A 14,235-nucleotide genomic window follows, 5' to 3' on the forward strand; every position below is an offset into this window, starting at 1 on the left:
TCGGATTCGGTCTTTGGTGCGCACTTTTCACCCAGCAGGTCCTTGCAAGTTTGCCACCACCTTCGGACGCACCGTCACATCAGAGCAACACAGAAGGTCAAATTAGCATGTATGGATGAATATAAAGAGGTTGTACGTTACGGGTTCTGTACGTATGGGGGTATCTAGTGGATGTATGTGGTATGGTGGTAAGATGCGAAAAGGCAAACGGCCTTTCCAGTGTCATTGCTTTTTTGTCGTCTCTTTTGTTTACTTCCTTGAGAATATCGTTCTTTTCGGTTCGTCCAACTACAGGAAATAATCTGCAACTGGCTTCTTTGCGGGCATGCCTCTGCTGTCTTGGGGCGCAGCCTCGAAGACACGATAGCGCCTTCCGGGTCCAGTCTTCTGCCCCTGGTCTCTGAGGCCTAACGATCTAGACGCGTCGCCGTTGGTGCGAGGAGCGTACCCACCATTACTGCCGTTCTCGCTGAGCTCAAGGATAGCGGCAACGTTGCCGCATCTGTAGCAGTAGTTTGGCGCTGACCACACGGTCACAATGGAATTGTCAAACATCTCTTTGAAACCCTCCATGACGAGCTGATGCGCTCGGGCAATGAGACTGATGTCGTTTTTGTGGTTGAAGTGTTTGACGATGTCGGCGCCGAAGAGGAAGCCTGCGCCGCGGGGTGAAAGTCCCCATCCATCTATTTCGTCAGGGTCGGACCATAGTAAGTCGCACATAGCGCCTTCGTGGGGGACCTCTTGCTTGCGATCAATGAGTCGGATCTTATCGATCGTGTCGATCAAGGGGCTCAAACCGCCGTGGACGCATAGTACTGAACCGCCAGGGTTCGAGCCGGAACCGTTGCTGCTTGAAGTTGCGCCTGTTCCAGCTGGACCTGTGCGAGACTGTGGACTCTGTGATCCGGCAGAAGATGCTGGCGGGCCATTTTCGATTGATGGCCTTGCTCGAGGGAAGCGGTTCATGACTTGGTTGTTAGAGTTTAGGATTTCGATCTCAATTTCATCAAGATCCCTGATGATGTTGGATTCCGATTCAGGGGGAAGCTCTGCATTCACATCTTCTAGTTGTGACGCAGCACCCGTGACCAGAGCTCCCAGCGCAAGGTAATCGAAAACATCACAACAATATCTGCTGAAAGTCAGTCGATACAAAAGCAGGGACGAAGACACCCGAACCCACCTCCAAACGTTGGCGCTACCGTATTTCCTCATGCATTCGTCGTAAAAGCCGTATACAGTCGTGATCTGTCGTGATTCATGATTGCCTCTGATCAGTGTGATGCGATCCGGGTAGCGGACCTTTAAACAGAGTAAAAGTAGAAAAGATTCGAGCGAATAGAATCCACGGTCGACAAAGTCACCCATGAAAAGATAATTTGTGTCCGGCACATCACCACCGACACGAAACAATTCCATTAGATCATGAAACTGGCCATGAATATCCCCACATATCTACAGTCATTATGCATTAGTCTGTGGACACCGGAAAGCAGGAAAGAGCTGCATCGTACCGTCACAGGCGCATTCACGGCGACGACATTTCCCTCCTCTATAAGAAGCTCGCGTGCCTTGTAACAGACTTCGCGTACTTGGATCTCTGGAATAGGACGGCATGCACGAAGTTGCGCAATGGCTCTATAGAACAATCAGATTACTCTTGCCACTGACCAGCAGGATTGTGTGTCGTGTGCGCTCTTACTTGTCCAGGTCACTCATTGCCACCAGCCACCAACCACTGGAGCGGAAGAGTCGAAGCCTGGCGACGAGAAACTGTGAGTGGCAGATATATGTCGATCAACCTCTGCTGACTACGTCACTCGATGCTCTTATGGTGAAGATGGGTAAGGTATATAGAGGTCCAGAGGTGTGCGATTCTCGTATTCCAGATTGCGACTGCCGAGTGCGGTGATGCAAAGCGTGGGGACGGAAGGAAGGCGCGCGCGATTAGGACGCGTAAAGTGCGAGAGTTTCGACGAAGTGCGTAGGCGGCAAAATTCGAGGGTACGAAGAGACAAGTCGAGGCAGTAATTTGCGATACGCAGCGCTATGAATCGAAATATATGAAACCTTTGTACAACAAGACGTGAAAGTGGCGCGTATACTGCACGCTCTGAAGAACACCGTTGAATGTGAACGTGAGATGTTTCGAGAGATGCCGAGCAGTTCCCACATCTTGGCAGACGACATGCACTACTTTCGGGAGCAGCCGAGCCTCGGTCGAACCTTATTTGACATATCAGATTTCTTTCCCGAACCCTTGGAAGTTGCCATTGACGAGCTTTTTACGTGTAATTTGTTCGCCCGGAGTGATACTATCAAGATGGGTAAACGAATTGCAGAGGCCGAAGAGGAACAGAGAGACGCCAAGCGACCCAAGACACAGAACAACGGTCAAGCGATCGTGCCGGCGACGGATATATGGTCAGCTCGACAACTTCAGACCCTTCTTTCTTTCAGTCAAGATGCAGTGCAGCAATTACGAAACGGTCAGTATGATATAGACACATCACTCTGGACATAGCTCATCCTTGCACTAGGTATTCAGTCATTCAAGGGTTTCTTAGAGTTGATTCTCTACTCGGATGACCCGAACAGACCTGCAAAGATCAACATCCTCAACGACTACCTGGATGTCTTCAAAGCAAGGGCCGACAAAGACAGCTCTGTCGAGTATCTGCCCGATTTCATGCAAGCGTGGAACTATGCCCATCAGACTAACAACGACTACCTCGCAACGTCAATCACCTCCATCTTGGCACTTTTGCTGAAAACCCTTGCCACCTTGATTGATTCGCGTGAGCATGGAGTTCTTTTGTGCAGGACTTTGCTTAAGCCAGCCCAGCTGAAGCTTATCTCGCGAGGCGTGTCTGCTCCGAAGACCAAGGAGCACATCATATCGCCATGTCTACGTATACTGACAGAAATTGTGTCTTTTGATGGTGGCGTCATGGCAAAGTCACTCTACTCCAAGCGTGAATGGTCATTTGAGAGCAAGATTATGGCACGTAACCTCGGTCTTTCCAAGGGAGAAGAGGACCGCCGAAGGCCTTCTGTAAGGTCCAATGCAGTCCGTTATCTGTTGGCCAATTTCAGATACCAGGATGAGGGTGCCAAGATGGACATTCTCAGACATGGCCATATTCTCAAAGCATTGTTTGACCATCTGAAAGACGATCTCGTCGAGGTCCTCCAAGACGTCTTCAAAGTCATTGAGACTCACATTCTGCGCGACGATGCGATTCCTCGAGCTACCAAGAGTCATGCCATGGGTGAGCGATCACTATCAGGTATTTTGGCTGCTCTTCGTACACAGTCAAACTCCGAGATCGTGGATCTTGCTCCGCAAGTCGATGGTGAAGTCTCTGCAGCAGCCAAAGGCAAAGCTGCGATTTTCTCTTTCCTGAGGCTCGTCTGTACGACTCCCAGCCTTGGTATACTACGTACATGCGGCTGGTATCCGCCAGGCAGTGAGAAGCATACGAGAGACGAAACGGAGGAACCTGAAGCTGATATTGCTCTTGATCTCGGCCTTGATTCTGTAGATTGGTACGATCGCTACCACAGTCAAGTACCTGTCAGGAACACGATTCTCTCCGGTTTCATTCAAGGTCTACGCCCACATGGAAATGCAGAGGAGCGTGCACTACTTCTCGCCATCTTCGAAGCAGGACCTGAACTTGTGGCCGACTATTTCTTCACAAAGGCCGATAAATTCCCGTTCGATCCCAAGTTGACAAACACATGGATAGGCTACGCATCCTTTCTCTTCTCGGCAGTGGAGATTCCATTTCCGCAATACTTTGGTCCGACGAACGGATTTGTTGGCTGTCCTCCGCCCGTGACTATTGCCATCGAGAACATCTTGCCATTCCCCTTATCGCAAAAGGTTCTCGTCCGATGTTTGAACCAGTCCTCGAGTTTGATAACGTTCTTCACAATTCGCATATTGGTCGTGGCATTCTCGAAACTACGCAAAGTCCTACAAGCATTTGACAAAGCGGCCACTGAAGCCAACACCCTGTGGCGTGAAGCCTCAACCAGATTGCTTCTGGAGTTCAACGAGCGCTGCCCCCCGATGAAAGATGTGGTTGCCACGTTCCGAAAGACTTCAGACGATAATATCTTGCAAAAAGAGGCTGTTTCGAGACTTCTTAGCCTGTACTACCAGGTCACACCACAGTTTGCACTGGGAGAAAAGTTCGATGTGTCCACTTCGTTGACATCGGCTCTCTCAAGAATTGAGATCATGGACATCACTGACGAACAATACTCGATTCGTTTGATCGAGCTAGAACATCTGCTTGTTATTGCGCAATGTTCGTCCGGCATGCGTTGGTGGCACAAACAAGGCTCACTCAAATTTTCTCCATTCGTTACTCTCCTTCGGCTCTGCGCCCAGATGCCCAAAGATCAGGCAATCAAGAAAGAATTCCTTAAGCTGATCGATTCTGTCGTTTCCGAGCATGACAGTCTACAGTTTAAAACAGAAAAGTCATCAGTCGAGGCTCTCATCGCCAGTCTCTCGCCTACTACGTCTTGGCAAGCTGACAATGCTACGTACACCTTCCTCGATGAGTGTTTTGGACGCGTTGTGCGAAAACCCGTCAAGTATCTTGATGACCTTGAGACCTTCTCCGGGGGTCCAGCCCAAGATCACACTGTCAGCTTGCTGTTGATCGTCTGCTTAGAGCAAGCACCCTTTGCATCGAACCTTTCTCCAGATGATCGCTCGAATGTCATGACATGGTTATCGCTGTTCATAGGTCTGCTCAAAGTCATCGGCGAAAGCCAGTCTGTCTTGAAATATGTCGAGTCAGAGATTGATCTTCCTTCTCTCTCCAAAGACGACGCCGAGTTGCACAGCATACTTGACTCCGTTGTACCATCTTCTGCTGAACGCACCGAGCAGCGTGGTAACAACAAATCAAAAGAGGAGCACAAGGCTCAAACATCGCCATCGATTGAATTCGCTTTGCCAGCCCCAGAGAAGATGAACCGTCCCGAGCTCACTCGCTGGCAACAGAAAGATATCGAAGAGTCTGTAGAAGATGGCGACGTTGCGTCTCTGGTCTACTGTCTCTCATCCCATGACTCATCAATACGTCTTCAAGCACTAGCAGCGATCCGCAGACTGATACCCAAGATCCAAGAATCTTTACACGAAGAGAAGGATCAACTCTACATACTTCTGGGTGAAATCATGGAAACAGCAACAAACCCACAACTACTCCAGCCACTAGCAGAACAACCCCTGCCCTACCTCACGACGGCATTCGCGAACCATGCCATAACAGTCCTACTCGATCCCAGCCACTTCATGTATCCCAAAGTCAACAAATACCTCAATAAGGGACCTTCATGGCAAATCATGAAGATCGCATCCTACTGGGTCGACAAGACACTGTTGGAAATGCCAGAGGAAGACGACAAGCACTGGGCCGAAGTAGAATGGGTCCTCGAATTCTGCGTCGACGGCACGCGAAGCCTTCAGGACGCACTCTTGCTGATCAGCAGAAACACACTCGAGAAGATCCTCGCCATCTCTGCATCTCCGGCCGCGCCCAAGGCTGTCAGAGACAAAATCATGCAGTTGATTTACCGAGTTGCAAAGGCCGGCGGCGCAACGAGTCTTTTGACCAGGACTGCTATTCTCGCTTGGTTGGATATCAGAAAGTCGATGAAGGATGCGGATCTGAAGAGTCTTGAGCATGTCAGGGAGGCAGTGTTCGATAATATCGAGGAGGCGAGATTGAGCGGCTGGAGTAAGGGAAGTTGGAATAAGAATTCATTGGTCTAAGAACGCCCTCACATATGACCTTTGCCCTGGTGAAGCAAAAGGGTGAAAAACATTCGTCGGAATCACAAGTAGCCAATATTTCTCAGACAGCGAAAACCAGTAGCTTCACTGTGCCGCGTCTAATTCACAGTGATTCCTACTGTAGCAAACAAATACCCCACCGACAATCTTTGGAGCGTGGCGTGATGAAAGAAACACGACTACCAACCTTGAATTTTTTTTATTGTTGTTTGACTATCTTATGCATTGATTTCTCGATGAAGACGTACTGGAATATACTAATTACATCATGAACTACTGATCGAGACGTGGGGACGAGCTACTCATATGGCACTCCCAAATCTTAGTCCACACATGCATCTGTTGCACATGCAACGCACACATGCTTATAGCTATCGTGGGTTGTGCATCGCATAGCATAGCATTGCATGGCATCGCAGGAAATCTGGCATTACAACCGCTGGAGATATATCGTGATCGATGTCGTTGGCAGCCCATGTGAGCCATGGCTTAATATCCTACTTGGAAACATGATGTCGCATGCTATTGCTATGTAATAGCGCGAGTGCAGTGGGCTGCGCCTACAATTTGTACATGATCTGCGCGACGGAGCTGCGCAGCTGTAGCTGGATTTAGCTAGGTGCACCGAGTCTTCCTTAATCCGGATTGCGCTGACGTCTTTCGATCCTGGTTGTGTCTCTACCTGTCTGCTGGCTATGAAGATCAATATCATAGCCGTTATTCTTCTCGGAATGATATACAGTAGGATGGACCTTCATTGTATTTGTTGGTAGCATCCTTGTCCTTGTAGAATGGTTTATAGGTCGGTTTATGGGGAGGTGTTGTTCCCCGAAAGTCAAAAGGTTTCCGGATGGCGGACCGCTGCACGGTTTACTCCATCTGTTAAGAACCTTGTTAGGAGCAGTGCATAGTTCTTAACTTATCGCACAAATCTCCTGAACTAGCAAGCTCGCCTACGGAGCAACCGAGGCCGTGTTGCAGCAACGTATAAGGGAGCTGTTTTGAGGTATACCGCATTCTCAAGTCGCCTAGAATACTACGATCAACCATGACATAGGGTCACGCAATTTGGTTGAGTATTCACCTCGTCCACTACTACGCCTTTCCTGTTAGATCCCTTGTGCGACATGGCGCCTGCATAACACCTGCGCCATGCGACTGCCTTGATCTGACAGCTGCATAGTCATGTGGGGTGATGCGTGCTAGTGCCATGCCACTGCTGGGTCTCAATGTCAGAAAGCAATCTCGACAAGTCCAGCCGAAAGACTAACTCCAGCAAGAATGCTCTGCCTCGTAGTGTCGATCATTTCTTTGGCCCTCGTCGATGGGAGCCTGGGACTCTTCATGCACAACATTCTGTTTTTGAGGACGTTAACAGATACCACGTGGGTCAGGTTGACACATCTGAACGTCAAACACGCCACATCGCCCTCCTGTCCATGTCCATGAGCCTTCATTGCGGGAGCAAAGTCCTCGGTAGGTTCCTCGGCTATGTCCCGCCCGTAGAAGAGTCACGCATGGCCTGTGTTTGCTTCAGAGTGCGACCTTTACAAGATCAAGCAGTCACTGATCGCGTCCGCATATGGAGATCGAGGACCCCATAACTTGTCGTTCGTTCTTCGCAGTTCCCGAAATTGGAGCTCTAGCTTGATCTTCGATGCTGTGTGCAAATCTCGTCAATCACATACGTGAGTTGCTGGATCTGGGACTTCTTGATGGAGGGTGCTATCTCGGGATTGTGCACCTGCCTTCTCCTCTGCTTCGTTGACGCCTTGTTGTACATCTGCGCCTTCCCTTCTGTATGATTGGAAGAAGCGATCACTTCATCTCACCGCATAGCCTCATTTTGAGCCTCTACATAAATCCGGGTTCCACGTCTAGAGCTTGTTATATTCGCATATATTCCATTGCCACATATTATTTATCCATTCCAAGAAGTTGTTTGAGCAAAGGGTACAAGATGTCATTCAACAACGTTGACGGCGATGACACCGTCACTGGCAGAGTCATCGCTGCGACAGTCATTGGTTTCTTTCTTCCGACCGCGGCAGTCCTGGCACGTCTGATCGCCAGGATGCTGAAGGCCAACAAGCTCTTCCTGGACGATTACTTGCTCATTGCTGCACTTGTAAGTATCTACTTCAATGCAGACTACTACGACAGGATGTCTGACATTCTGTAGATGTTTCATTATGGCATTGATATCGCGGGTTGCTTTCGTGAGTGGATATCTCCAAATTCCCTCATAATCAATACTTATAGTTCAAAGTCATCGAGAATGGACTAGGCAGACATATCGGGACCGTAAGTCCTTCACAGATGCTTGTCTTCCTTAAGGTACAATACACTGGCGCGATCCTCTTTCCACTTTGTGTTTTCTTCACCAAGTTTTCAATCTTGGCCCAGTACAGGCGTCTCTTCGCCACACGCTTTTTCCGCTTTGCGGTGGACACCATCATTGTCATCAATGTCCTCTGGTGTATCTCTGTCTTGTTCACTGGCATTTTTCTATGCAATCCAGTCGACAAGGCCTGGTATCCGGAGAAAGAGGGCACCTGCATCAATCTGATCTCGTTCTACTATGGACTGCAGATTCCAAATGTGTTGACTGATCTTGCGATTTTGGTCCTGCCGCTCAAAGAAGTGGCAGAGCTTCGACTTCCCAAGCAGCAAAAGATCGGAGTTGGTCTGACGTGTGCACTTTGGACGCTGTAAGTGCTTCCACTTAGCAATAATGGCTGTGATCTGATCAGAACTTCAGTTGCCTCGCTTTTGGCATTGTGCGACTGGTAGTCATGGTAAGACTATCGAGGCAAGGAAGTGACGTTACCTGTAAGTTGCCCTGCACAAATTTCAGTTCTCTATTCATCATCTCGATGCTCACTTCTCGACTAGACATTCTGGCGAACCCCGCCGTCTGGACAACCATAGAGCCAACAGTGGGTATAATCACAGCGTGCCTTCCCAGCGTGCGTGTACTATACCGTTCGATTGCAGACACTTTCCAAAACCGATCTACAGAACCCAAGCGACTCCATAGTCTGTCAGACATGTCCGGGACGCGCACCGGCCAGACACTAGTGGGCCAGCCGTGTTCTCCACAGTCGAAGGACTACGGTGATAGCCGGCTAGACACGCGCGACAACAGCTCTAGCGCCGTCAGTAGTCCTGTTGCGTCTTCGTTCCCTGAGATCAAGTATACTGCTTCTAGCAGCGCATCGCAGACTTGCTGAATGTCATGCTTACGACTTTTCCGATGATATAACAAAGGAGCTTCTTGGAGGAACCCCTGGAGGGACTTCTGGAGGGAACAGCCAGCAAGGGTTACGTCTACCGTTACAGGCATACGGAGGGAATATCACAGCTGGATTCAGACACGGCAGATCACAAGAACATCATAGAATCATAGTAGTCACTGGATTGCACATGAATCGTTACGACGAACCACACAGGAAGGAAGGACCGAGGTATCTGCATAGATAGAAGTCATTAGCATGAAAAGGCAGATCCATTTTTTCTCTCGTGTTAATATTGTATAGTTTTTGGGATGTTGTTTACAATATAATGAATATAGTACTCTTCGGGAAAATAAAGACATTTCTCTCTTCGAGAAGGTCTCTATTACGCAGCTCGCTGTCCCATGGCAATACTGTGGACCGAAGCTTTACGAAGTGGTGATTTGAAAAGTGGAGATTCGATGGATGAAAGAGTGAGCTGTGATGAAGACACAATACTGCTCTATTGCTCTACTTGAGAGTATCATGCATCGTAGCCCTACACCTTCACGGCCCGACCTTGTAGTCACAGCCATCAGAGAACAGCAAGCGTCATTGCAAGAAGCAGCAGAAAGCCTGAGCCAGGCCCTAGATCATGTACCTATACCCCTTCTGCATCCTCCTCGCGGCGGCAATGTCGATACCCTCGAGCTCCGCCGTCCTCTGCAATTTCTTGAGGTCTGTCTCGGTCAGGACAGCATCGACATTCTCCATGCGTGCGAGCTGATTATTCTGCTTGACGAGGTAGAAGCGCAGCGTGACTCCACACACGCCCGCGAGGATCTGCAGACCGATACAGACGCCTAGTGCAGGACGGTAGTGCGGCGCGCTCCACTCAAAGTAAGTGAAGGGTGTCCAGATCGATGCGGAGTTGCCAACGGAGTTTATGAAGGCTAGTGCGGCGGCTCTTTTGGCGGGTGGGCGGGGAATGGCGTTTGCGATCCAGGCGTAGATCGTGCCGTTCATGGCGAAGACGAAGTTCATGAGGAATAACGAGAAGTACTTCGCGCCGAAGGAGTCGGTGGACATGAAAACTACGAGGCCGATGATGCAGACTGGGATTGGGTACATGTAGAACCAGAATCTGTTGCCGACTTTGTCGCTCATGACGGAGTGGACGAATGACCAGATGACCATGAAGATGTAGGGTGGCGCGACTAGCAGTAGTGAGACTATGTGGCTGAAGCCTAGTGTGGCTGTCAACGAAGGGAAGAAGTTCTGGAAACCCGCGGAGCCTGTGATGCCGTGGTAGCCCAAGGCTAGGATATAAGTTTTGGGGTCGGCAAATGCAAGTTTGATACCGCGCCATTGAGACATCCCGCCGCCTTCGTCAATGTCTGCTTCAGCAGCTTCGATCGCTAGTCGACGATTCGCGATATGTTTGAGTTCTGGACTAAGCGCCTTCCATGTATCTGGGAAGTCTGGGAGGACGACTGTGACGACAAGGCCAATCTAGTTGCGGTCGGTCGATTAGTTGTGGTCTCAAATTCCTGTACGAGACAGGATGATGGAGTATGCAGTACTCACAAATACTGTAATGACCCCTTCAATGATATAGAGCCATTGCCAAGAATCAATGCCGCGAACACCGTCAAGCCCACTCAGGATGCCCGCGGCAATGAGGTTACCGAAGGCTCCACTGAGAAGTGATCCAGAGTAAAAGATGGCCATTCGCAAGTTGAGTTCCGACTTTGAATACCATTTCGACAGGTAGAACAACACGCCTGCGAAGAAGGGTGCTTCGACTAGTCCTAGAATGAATCTGCAGGCGACCATCTGACCATAGTTTTGTACTTGACTGGTACAGGCTGAGACGAGTCCCCAAGCAACAATGAAGAACCCTAGGTAGAGGCTGGGGCGTCCTGCATAATTAAGAAGAGCGTTGGATGGGACTTGCATCAACACCTTGACTGCATATCAGAATGGAGACCTAGTGTAGGAGAACAGGGGATAAGTTCTTACGTAGCCCACGAACAAGATACTGAGCGCAGTCTGATACTGGGAGTCGTCGAGGCCAAGGTCCTTTTCGAGACCTTGCAGGCGAGCTGCAGCATAGTTGTTCCTGTCAATGTAGTTCATCAGGTACACCAGAATGACAAGAGCTGTATGCATATGAAGTCAGCCACCCATATCTAGACAGAGTGGGGATAATCCGTACGCATGATCAAAAGGTCAATATTGCGGACCAACTTTTTCTGCATCTCCAATTCGTCGTCGGTCAACTGCCCGAACCGCGCGATTGCATCGGCATCAATGCTCTTGCCACCGTCTATGTCATGGTCATGTACATATTCTTGATGTTCAACATCCGACTTGTGAATGGAATGATGGGTAGAGTCGGTCTTTTCCATGGCAGGGAATTGCTTCCGAAGAAGAAATGTGTGTCGAGTTCGAAGACGAGGAGTCCTCGAGGATTCAAAACAAGGAAGTCCGAGGTGCTTTTAAAGCATATCAACAACACCAACGATGCATTAGACCACTACTACACTCACCAAGGACCCACATTTTCATGTTAGCTACGAACGTGGGGAACGCGGGGTCCCCACGCCTAGTATGCCTTTTCAAGGGATAATGCCTACATGTCACTCTTCCAGCGAGGTGTTCTGTCGCCCTCGGACATCATTCCGCCGTACAAGCGAACGAGGTTTTGACTCGTATTTGATGGGAGCACAATATCCCGTCCGCGAATGCCGGCAAAAGGCGAGTGACTCAAGCATGTTCGGTCAGCACTTGACATGCGCAAGCAAGCCCGCGGGAAGCAGCTGGATTGGAGCTTGCCTCGAGCCAGACGCAGGCAAGCCACCTTTCGCACGTATCGACCTGGACGGCAGCTACTCAGAGCAGCCATGAGTGACTCCACAATGTCCGGTCCATATGACCATCCCTGACGATGAGACTAAGGTGTGGGAGACCGTTTCAAGCCGCAACTTCTCGGCCTGATCTGTCTGGTGATCAGACTCCAGGAAACAGGCGACCAAGCTATTAGTACGACTTGGCGGGCAGCGGGCGGAAGTGACCGAGCAGGAGTACTGCACACCTACTCGAAACTCGACTCTGATGAATCTGGTTGATGGAAAAGACAGCAACTTCCAGAAACCTATGGTCCGTTTCGAGAATCTGATACGAAGCGCTCGGACACCTCACATATATACTCGCTGCTGCATGCGGCCTGCTTGCTTTTTGACGTATCTACTCCTCTGATGAGAAGAATCGTTTCTGCATCTCGTTTCGTCAATCAGAGGTCGTTGTGATATTAGAGGTGGATGTGGAGCAACCTTTACGCAGTAGCGTGCGAGCTGCAGTTTCCAAGTGCGGAGTAAGAAGGCTTGGTACTGGGGAATGCGTATGACCCCTGCAGGTTTACAGAAAGTATAATCAAAACAGGAAAGCCGTCGGGAGAGCTGCATCGAGCGGGGAATAGCATCGCTGGAAATAATTAATGTCTGTGCTAGATGCTGGGGCGTTCGCGCAATCAATTACTATACCGTGAGGTATCATGACAACTACCTACGTCAGGCTGATACCCTTCGAGGATCGAGGAAGATACAGTGTGCGTATGCATACTATCTTTCAAGGCCTCGGAAATGTCGGCACGTTCGCTAGCAGATAGAGTAACTGAAGATACAGCACTTTTCCCTGGTAGGGTTCTTATTCTGTCACAGCAATTCTGGAATATCTTGTTACTTATTTTGAAGAGTTTCATCAAGAGTTGCAAGCCTGCAGACACATCACTCCCGCTGCTCAGCAAAGTAAGGGGCATATCGTTTTCATCCATATATGAAGTAACAAGCTAGGGTCATGGAAATGGACTTGGTCAATAGTCTCCACCATTCCAGGACATAATGCTGGCATGTGTGTATATCCCACACACAATGCGAGTCTTTAGCAGCCGGCTGCTATGCAGTAGCTATCAGTTGACTCTGACTTGATTCCAACAAGGGAATGGCATGATGTTGGGAGGGTAACCCTCCGACGACCCTACTCTTGTTCTTCCGTCGCACGAAGATCCATACAACCAACAAGTACAGAAAAGGAATCCAAGATAGTGGAACGAAAAGTCCGTAATATATGGCCCCCCAATCTGTGCAGGAGTAACCAAAGTCTTTTCCTAGGGGTACCACGGGATAATTCCTCTGAGATGGTACAGGCAACGACAAGCGCAGCAAACACTGTCCAATGTATGCGCCCCTTCTTATGCTTGTATGCCGAGAAGAGCTGATATAGCGCGATAGAGCCTTGCACTCCAGCAACCAGCATCCAGTAAACGATGTGTAGTGAGTATGAAGTAGACATGAAAAGATAAAGGAGCCCGTAAACCAGACCAAGGTAAGCCTGCGCTGCGAAGATATATAATATGGGGCGGACTCTTATATGCCTTATCGGGGTTAGTTCTACCCTATCCTGTAACAGCTTAATTGTAGCACTTACTTCGTCCTTGGCTCAGGTAGTCCCTTGGTCTCAATTTGCATCCCTAGATGTCGTACCTTGAGCTCCTTCTTGATTGTCTTTTCTGATATTGTCTCACAGTCTTGGCCGAGATCTTTGCGAAGAGCGGTACCTATGTCTATTACTGCTCTGTATCTGCCTATTCGACGACCTTCTCGATCCAGACAGCTGTGCAAGTACGTTTGAATACCAGACAGCACAAAGAATAATCGAGAACAGTGTGGTGCAGAGTAACATGATAAAAAGGCCTATCAACGTGTTAATGAAGAGCAAGTTCTAGAAGTGTTTTTATACCCCACCTAGAGATGATACACCCCATTGGTATCTATTAGAAGGCTGGCAAACCGCATAAGTCTTGACCCAATCGGCAGGATAGACATCGTTGTCACGAAACAAAGAGTCTGTAAATGTCAAATTCAGACGCGCCGGGTCAAGATGATAGATTCTGTTGTCGTAACTGAATTCGGTTCGACTATTCTGTCCGTCCAGACAAACATCTCTGTACGAGCGGATAAGATCGTAGCTATAGTAGCTACGATAGTAATCTGAGACTAAAGATGAGTTGCTTGTGACAGTATGATAATAGATCGCCGATGAGCCTTACCTTTGCAATCATTAAGGACATCACTTCCATTCTTAGACGGCATGCCGCAAGGGTAATGATCCCAGAGGCCTATACGGCTTCCATCT

General features: G+C 49.2%; 4 protein-coding genes across 5 annotated transcripts; 2 read left to right on the forward strand and 2 right to left on the reverse strand.

Moving 5' to 3' along the window:
* Positions 1-288: 288 nt before the first annotated feature.
* AAFC00_001889 (uncharacterized protein) lies at positions 289-1,722 on the reverse strand (the record flags this gene model as incomplete). 2 transcript variants are annotated; one of them, XM_069347959.1, is made up of 5 exons in its annotated part: positions 289-1,135; positions 1,187-1,305; positions 1,360-1,458; positions 1,518-1,641; positions 1,706-1,722. In XM_069347959.1, the coding sequence occupies 5 exons, from the start codon at positions 1,720-1,722 to the stop codon at positions 289-291; spliced, it is 1,206 nt and encodes a 401-aa protein (XP_069204659.1). The 2 variants fall into 2 exon arrangements, with proteins under 2 accessions (XP_069204659.1, XP_069204658.1); XM_069341148.1 differs by having other exon boundaries at positions 1,187-1,458.
* A 604-nt stretch (positions 1,723-2,326) lies between these two features.
* AAFC00_001890 (uncharacterized protein) lies at positions 2,327-5,803 on the forward strand (the record flags this gene model as incomplete). The annotated part of the gene is made up of 2 exons (XM_069341149.1): positions 2,327-2,492; positions 2,544-5,803. 2 exons carry the CDS (start codon positions 2,327-2,329, stop codon positions 5,801-5,803), a joined length of 3,426 nt encoding a protein of 1,141 aa, XP_069204660.1.
* A 1,981-nt stretch (positions 5,804-7,784) lies between these two features.
* Positions 7,785-9,057, forward strand: AAFC00_001891 (uncharacterized protein; the record flags this gene model as incomplete). Its single annotated transcript, XM_069341151.1, has 5 exons — positions 7,785-7,952; positions 8,007-8,043; positions 8,094-8,535; positions 8,586-8,656; positions 8,720-9,057. 5 exons carry the CDS (start codon positions 7,785-7,787, stop codon positions 9,055-9,057), a joined length of 1,056 nt encoding a protein of 351 aa, XP_069204661.1.
* Positions 9,058-9,687: 630 nt separating this feature from the next.
* AAFC00_001892 (uncharacterized protein) lies at positions 9,688-11,450 on the reverse strand (the record flags this gene model as incomplete). The annotated part of the gene is made up of 4 exons (XM_069341152.1): positions 9,688-10,551; positions 10,627-11,004; positions 11,062-11,201; positions 11,258-11,450. 4 exons carry the CDS (start codon positions 11,448-11,450, stop codon positions 9,688-9,690), a joined length of 1,575 nt encoding a protein of 524 aa, XP_069204662.1.
* Between the last annotated feature and the right edge of the window lie 2,785 nt (positions 11,451-14,235).

Source organism: Neodothiora populina, assembly GCF_041146345.1.
Source record: "Neodothiora populina strain CPC 39397 chromosome Unknown canker_contig_13, whole genome shotgun sequence".
In the NCBI taxonomy this organism is placed as follows: Eukaryota; Fungi; Ascomycota; class Dothideomycetes; order Dothideales; family Dothioraceae; genus Neodothiora; species Neodothiora populina.